The sequence below is a fragment of the Gavia stellata genome, chromosome 6, assembly GCF_030936135.1.
Source record: "Gavia stellata isolate bGavSte3 chromosome 6, bGavSte3.hap2, whole genome shotgun sequence".
Lineage (NCBI taxonomy): Eukaryota > Metazoa > Chordata > Aves > Gaviiformes > Gaviidae > Gavia > Gavia stellata.
Genome location: NC_082599.1, coordinates 32,203,666 through 32,211,397, shown reverse-complemented (window position 1 = coordinate 32,211,397; position 7,732 = coordinate 32,203,666). Strand labels below are relative to the sequence as shown.

General features: G+C 35.2%; 1 protein-coding gene across 1 annotated transcript in view; it reads left to right on the top strand.

Annotated features, from left to right (window-relative positions):
- Positions 1 to 5,677: 5,677 nt before the first annotated feature.
- Positions 5,678 to 7,732, top strand: part of DGKB (diacylglycerol kinase beta) — a 341,552-nt gene continuing 339,497 nt past the window's right edge. Inside the window, exon 1 of the mRNA XM_059818825.1 lies at positions 5,678 to 5,744. Within this exon, the coding sequence (XP_059674808.1) occupies positions 5,678 to 5,744 (67 nt within the window). The remainder of the gene's footprint in view (positions 5,745 to 7,732) is intronic.

Genomic DNA, 7,732 nt, shown 5'->3' with positions numbered 1-7,732 from the left:
GATCTTTTATTTTCATCCATGCTGTTAATCCAGCAGCAATTGTAAATAATTATACTACTTCTGTATTTTAGAGTAAAGAAATCAGAATAGTGATTAGTAGATGCTTTTGATTGGATTTTCCCCCCCAAATTCTTCAGAATAAACTTTCAACTCTGCAAATTTGTAGTATTTTCTGACACTAGAGATGTTGTTTTCTACAAAGTGTAAAATGAACTGGAGGAATACCTACACAAATTGTTTTGTATATCTGTACATAATGCCTGGTTTTCCAAGAAATTGGAGGTTGTTAGCATTTTTTTTGTTGTTGTTCAGCTGTTTTGACAATAGCAACCTCAGTGGAGAGAATATCCTGGGGGTTCAATAGCAAGTGTGGTCCTTCAGTGCCCAGGAAATATTATGTACTTTGATCCTAACAGCTTAATTAATAGATAACAAATAGTGCGATAGTGCATCATAATCCCTTATATATTGATGTTATATAGATCTTAAAATATGATCAGAAAAGATCATATATTTTACATGTTTTATACATATTTTACATATGAATACACATGTATTATACGTGTACATACATATTTTACACATGAAGGCTGAGTTGTTCTACAAGTGTTGATGAAATGTGTACTTTTCCATTGTTTGCTAAACACACAGATGACATCGAGTTTTCAGAGGAAAGATGCTTTGGTCTTGTCAGTAAAAAGAACACATTTGCTTTCTGAACTAGTTGCAGGAGTTAATAGAGAAAACTCTTTCATGTATATGTGTCAGCATGTGGTATCTGACATGCAAAAATTCTTCTTTGGAAAATCCATGATGTCACCCGCACTGAAATCACAGGATTCGGCTAACTGTGGTGAAGGTGTAGGACCCAACTGAAGGAAATACCGAGTACATTCGGTACAGAAAAGTTGTTGAAAAGCACAGTTGCTTCAGCCTCCATGGCAATGTTTATTGTTCAGGCAAAAATCACTAATCAGTCACATTATGGAGAACTGTAGTTTCCCTGGAAGGAAACTTGTTTCCTTAGGGTTCATGTTCTTTCTCTCCCTTTTTTTTTCTTCTTTCCCAATAAAAACATAAGCATACTAAAACACAGGGAAATAGGAGAAAAGGCCTTGTATAGCATGGAAGGTATTTACTTAAGATCTGTCATTTTGTCACCTGTACGCCTTCTTGCCATCAGCCTTATCCTGTGCCCTCTTTATTGAGTAACTGGTAATTAATGATGAAATTGTATGCAAGATGTACATTATGGAAGGGCTGGTAAAAAGCAAAAAATGGCAGAGTAATTCCAAAAGCCATTTTCTAGGCTGTTTTAGGTTTCCCTTTTATAGTGAACACAGAAAAGCGCAATAAGGCATGTGTTAAGGACAGTTTCATGCTTTCAGTTGTGGCAGTGAGGATGGACCCCCTCAGAAGAAGCCCTCCTGCCTTTCAGGAGGAAGTGGAGGGAGTTGGGTTGGTTGAGGAGCTGGACATGTTTTCACAGGCCATAGTCCTCTTCCGGAATCAAAGTTCGAAGCTAAACCCGGTATTGTTGATTGGTTTTGTAGGACTGAAAGTAATTTCTTTTTCCTCCCATACTTTCTGAAAAGTCCTCTTTCCTTGAAGTGAGGACTTCACGAGGTGTAATGAGATGATTTGAGTGTTGAGGTTGGCATGTAGGCGATGTGCCTTTATATTTGTTTTTTCCTCCATTGTATATTCCTTTCTCTTCTTTGCTCCTTAGCCTGGTTTCTGCAGAGAAACTGAGAATTTCAGTAGCATGGGGAATTCCTGGAAATCTAAGTTTGGTAGTATTGTTGGCTGAATGGTAAGTAATTTGATTTGTAGAGGTTTTTAACAAAGATTTGCTTCTTAGTTTGGGTACGTGGCCTGGTAGGAATCCTGACAGGAAACTTAATAAACCCTCAAATTCAGAAAGCAAAACATGTTATAAAAGGGAGACTGGAATTCTAAGACTTATTATAGTCAGTGGATAGAGGAGGAAGAAATTTTTTTCCAATTCTTTTTGTGATAAAAACAATGGTTTATTAATGTAATGTTTCTAATTTCTGTTATTTGTAAGGCCTGCTTTGTGTCTGTTTGAGAGGGCTGTGAATCTTGCCTAAGCAGATACTAACAAAACGTATGCACAGATCCGAGTTTCCTGGAATAGGTCTAACTCTTAGAGGATCGGTGGAAGAGTTCCCTATCTGACATCTTACGTATTTTAACTGTACACTGTAGTGTGTTCTTTAAAGTAACTTATCTCTGCATGGAGAGGTCAAATCACTGTTTGTATCTATTTAGTGCTGCTGATCTTTATTTTGCCTGCCAGCAAGCACATTTGATTAATGTTTTAGTTCAAGGGTTTTTTTTTACCTGTGTGATAGTATTATCGCTGTTACTGCCTTCCTCTTCATATACTTTATGTATAGGTTTCTCACTGCATGATCTTCCTGGAGTACTGAGAAAAAGAGCACTAAAATAAAGTTCAAAAGAATGCATTTAAATTAAACACTACTGAAAAAGATAATGTAAATTAATATTTTCTTCTACAGAAATTAAGATATTTGTATAAGATACAGGTGATTTTGAAATGTTTACCTTAACAAAGGGCAGATACCATATAACACAAATATGCATTGATGACGTGTCCTCAGCATCTGTATCATGTGCTTGATTTCTTACAGCTACATTATTACCTATTTAAAAAGGGAAAATGCCGCTATGAAAGGTTTAACTGAAAACTAAAGGATGCAGAGAGCAGGGACCTTTCCTTATTTAGGACTCCCCTGCAGCAGAACTTAATAGGAAGCTAAAAAAGGAAGCCTCTATAAGGTTCCTTTTGCTGAGGTTTTCCCCATTACATTTCTGCATATTCCTGCATCCTGTGCACTGAGGTCATGTACAGGACCTGGCTGCAGTCCAAAGACCAAATCATCCTCAGAGGACTGCCTATCTCCCCATTACTGTTCCCAGATTAAACTTGGCAAACTAGTTCCACTAGATCCCCCACAGTCTTTCCTTTCAAAGAAAGGAACTTCAATTTGGAGAGTTTTCCAATGTAGCCTTAAACTCTGTTGTATCTTCCATGATAACTCTGCTGGCTTACAGACAGGCTACATCTTCTTCCCTGTGGACTGCCATGCCCATACTAAATTTTTCCATTGCTCCCATCTCATTCAGGTCATGTACTTTTTCTTGCAACACTGTTGGTAGGCAGTAGAGCCTGGGTGTCTGGTAAAGGAGAAAGGGTATCAGAGGTGGTCATTTAGATCTGAAGTTAGAGAAGGGGAAGTCAATGGGAAAACAGATGTTTTCCCTGCCCATGTACTGTGTATACAGCAAACCCTATAGACAGTAGTCAGTTAAAGTTATTGCACGTGAATAGACTGATCAATTTAGAGCACACAGCAGTTATTACCTTGCTAGTGATAGCAATTCTAATGGTAGGCTGCTTATCACAAACATTTATATTAAGTAATAGATGTAGTCTCTAACTGTACAGCATTCAGCAATGTTAGCTTTTACAGGTAATGAAGCTAATGTAGTTAAGAATACAAAAAGTAATACTGGATGAAATTGTGGTAGAAGATTTTGGTTCTGTTAAATCAATTATGCAAGTATAAAATCATTTTTAGTAAAACCTAATCAGTTATCAAGAATATGAGAAAAATATGTCTATTTGAAAGAACAAAACTGTCTTCAATACAATCTAATCAACTGTCAGAAATAAAAATCTCTAATTTGATTAAAATGTCCCTGTTGACCACAGTTATTTTCTCTTGTCATAAATAAGAGGACTGAGGTTTTCAAGACAGTGTGATAGCTTTTCTTATTGAATATCACTTTTAGCTTTTGTAGTTACTGCCCTTTTTCTGGCATTGACGTTGATTTACTGATGTTTGGCTGATATGGCTTGCACTTGGCCAACATTATCCACGTTAATGTTGCTTTTTTCCATCCCAATGTCCATGCTCCTATTAGTTTTTGTTATTTGTTCAGTGTTTCTAGATCTTACCTCTTCTAACTTATCCTTACGTTTTATTCTAACTTGCGGGCTGAAGATAACTTGAGGGCTGAAGATCATAGGTATCTTTTCTAGTTCAAATTTTAAAGACAAGGCAGCTGCCAAGTAGTCTGTTAATATATTTAGATAGCCTTGCTCATAATATAGGTACATATACTCAAATAATTCACTGAGAAGGGCCTGAGAGCAATGAAAGCGTGCTCTAGGACTAGGGTGTCTTCCTGAATTTCTTTGTCTAGGAGTGATACTCATATATATGAGACAGGAAAAAAAAATGTTGTCTGTCATTGGGTTAATGTATCTTTTCTCACATGCTTCTGTTTCTGGCTACTCTCGTTCTCTTTTTTTTTTCCTGCCCTTTCATGACATTCTGCTCCTTTTTGTCTTCTCTCCCAGCTGCCAACATCTGCCTCCTTAGCACTCATTCCATTATTGTGTCAGTCTCTTCTGGTCTGAATGTTTCCTTTGCTCTTTTTGTAATCTGGCCCTTGTAACTGACACATTGCTAGGCATATGAGGAGATTCCACTTATGGTCTAAAATTAGCTTTCTAGTCTAAACTTGTCATCTAGGCAACCTCTGTAATCAATAGTGAAACATAAATACAGCAGGAAGGCATTTCATCACATTTTAAGATTATGTTGAAACTGGAGGGATTAATTGCTGTTTGGGCCACCTGTCTCCTTCTGCTGATTAAAGAGAGAGCCCTAGATGACAATCTCGGATGAGGTACCTGATGTTCAGATGGCTAAAATTTGATGAAAAGTATCCTACCTGTTGTGCAAGGAGTGGTGTTGGTAATGCATTACCTTTGTACGGTCTGTCCTACGGAGGCGAAAATGGCATAAAATTGGAATGAGATGGCACCCAGAGTTTGATCTTTTTTTTTTTTTTTTTCTCTGATTTGCAATGGTGTCAACAGTTACATTTTATTTTCAGTAGTGGCTTCAGCAATGTTGTGACATTCTAGAAATCAAACCCTTACTATTTTATTAGAATAGTTAATATTTATATAGCTTTTGTGAATTTCTCACCAAACTGCAGAATCCATTTCATTTTTGACATGGGTAGTTAGATGCTTCAGAACACTTCTGACAAGGCCACACAGCACTGTACAACAACGTAATTGGATACAAACCCAGTTACCTGAATCCCATTTTAAAATCATAGGGAACTAAGTTTACTGATAGATAGTATCTACTATTGCAGTGGTTGTTACTAAAAGAGAACATCCCCACACAAGGTGTCCAGATATAATTTGATCATAAACTATCTATAATTTTTGATTATTAATGCTGCACATAAGCATTTGGAATTATAAAAATAAAGTTTGGAAATAAATATAAAACTATTTAAGGACAAATATTGTATGGAAAGGTTTTTGAGCAAAACTGTATATAAGACAATATGTATTCCAGTAATAAAACTGGTATTTATGCTTCTAATGCTTGATCTTCTTTTAATAGTGCTGTAACTCACCACTGAACCAACACATTGGGAGCAGTTCATAGCATCAAAAACTTCATCCACATAGACTGATGCCATCTCTCCAGTCTGCAAGCACTGTGAACTGAAGCTACGAATCTTTATGGAGTTTATATCATCAGCTGGGTCAAAGGGAATGTTTTTCTGATATTTAACGAGGACCTTTACTGCCAGTACGATGAGCCAAGAGAAGTGGGTTAATCTTAGTCCGGGAGAGTTCTCTCAGCTTCAGAAATACGCGGAATGTAAGTACTACTAAAAATATGCAATTTTACACCTAATTAAAAATTAAGAATATTGTGAATTGTAATGCAGAACATAACATTATTATATTATTCATTGTCAAATAAGAGCTTAAATAATGGTTTATGTTTTTTAATCTGAAAGATTTGTTCTTGGGGGGCAGGAATCAGTCGGGGTCTGTAACTTTTTGGTTTTTTAACTGAACAATTATTATCCAATTATTACCATGTGGACTAACTATGGGTTATGTGACTATGAGTATTTGGAGAGTGTATTTTTATGGCTTTGCCCTCTTAAATTCACCATAACAATTTGAGAGTGGGGTTTGCAATTAAAAAGACTACTTGTTCAGTCATGGAGGAAACATGGAGATGCCAGGAGAAACACATCTAGGTTTTCAATATGAAGATGTTTCTAATACTATAAACAATGCGAAGGAGTTGTTGTCCTGTGAAAACACAGGAAACAAAAATCTCTCTAAGCTGAAGATTCAGTTCTTTAGTTATTACTCAGGCAAAACTTCCTTTAGGTTGCCTGAGCAACTTGAATGGCTCAGAAATACATGCTTAGAGGACAGATACTAAACGTGAGAAATTAGATTTAGGAAGCAGTTTATAAAGCTTGATACAAACTGAACTGGAAAAGTTCAAGAATATTTGAGAAGTTTTCTTGTATGATAAGTAATATAAATTTATATTTTTAAAAATGGAGAAAATTTCATACAATTTATGAATGTTGTTGTTTTACTACTAAAAGAAACACTAGTATATATAAGGTAAAATGAAGACTGGTGATTGGTGTGTGGTTTTGTGGTTTTTTTTGTCTGTGGCATCACAGCATATACTTAATTGTATTTCAATGTAGTCATCTAACAGAATAATCATAAAATGATTATTCAAGTTAACTTTTAATAGTACATTCCACTGGAATGTGATTGAGATTCATAATATTTTCGTGATATCAATTTAAGTTTTGAATTATACTCTATATAGTGCAATGTCATTGAATGCAAAAAAAAAAGGTCAGGTAGAAATATTTATGTGATGCTTTCTGGAACAGATGTGTTTGAGTCTCACAGTTTTCTACAACAATTGCTGTACAGTTTATTAATAAAGCATGTTTCTTCCCCATGTCATCATCTTGTCTCAAAGGATAAGCTATGGGTTTTTTTCCTACACATTCTTATAACGTAAGCCTTCAGTGGAGCATTTGCGAAAATATTTGTCATCTTCCTTATGGGAAGAAAAGGCATTTAATATGTTCCTTTTCTTTCTGCTTCGCTTTGCTTCTCCAGCACTCCTTGCATATGCCATAGTTCAGCATCATTGCTTTAACAGAACTATCAGTATCAGGATAAAGTATTTGATGAAATTGATTAGATTTGTTTATGATCAGGTTTGTGTGTGTATATAAAAGAAAGACATGGTGTCTTTCAAGCTTCGTCTGCTTGTCTGGAATAGAAAGATGTTAGTTGTTAAAAAAATATGAAATGTGATGCTTCTTTGTACAAATAGTTCAATTTTGGGGACAATTAGCAAAAAAATCGTTAATGGTATGTAGGCTTTGATATGTAATGCCAAGGAAATATAACCCAGATATTGGCCTTATTTTGAATTTCTAAGCTGTCCAATTTAATTTTGCTAAATGACTGTGTCTTTAAATCCGTGATTAAGACTTTAAAATGGAATTTTAAAAAAATAAATATTTAATTGGAGCCAATGTTTTTAATTTGATACAATTATATCTAATATGCAGAGATACAAAATTTTGTGACAGTAGATGCCTTTACTCATTACTCTATAGTAATTAAATTATGTGGAATTTCATGAAGTTTGAGTATATAATTGCTTTGATACTCTATTGTCTTTGTTGAACATGGCAGGATAGTGAACTAAAAATCACTAAATTTCTAGTAGAATTTGGCTGGCTTGATGAAGTTTGGTTTATTTAAAATAAAAATAAATTAAAAAAAATCATTGCACACATCTCT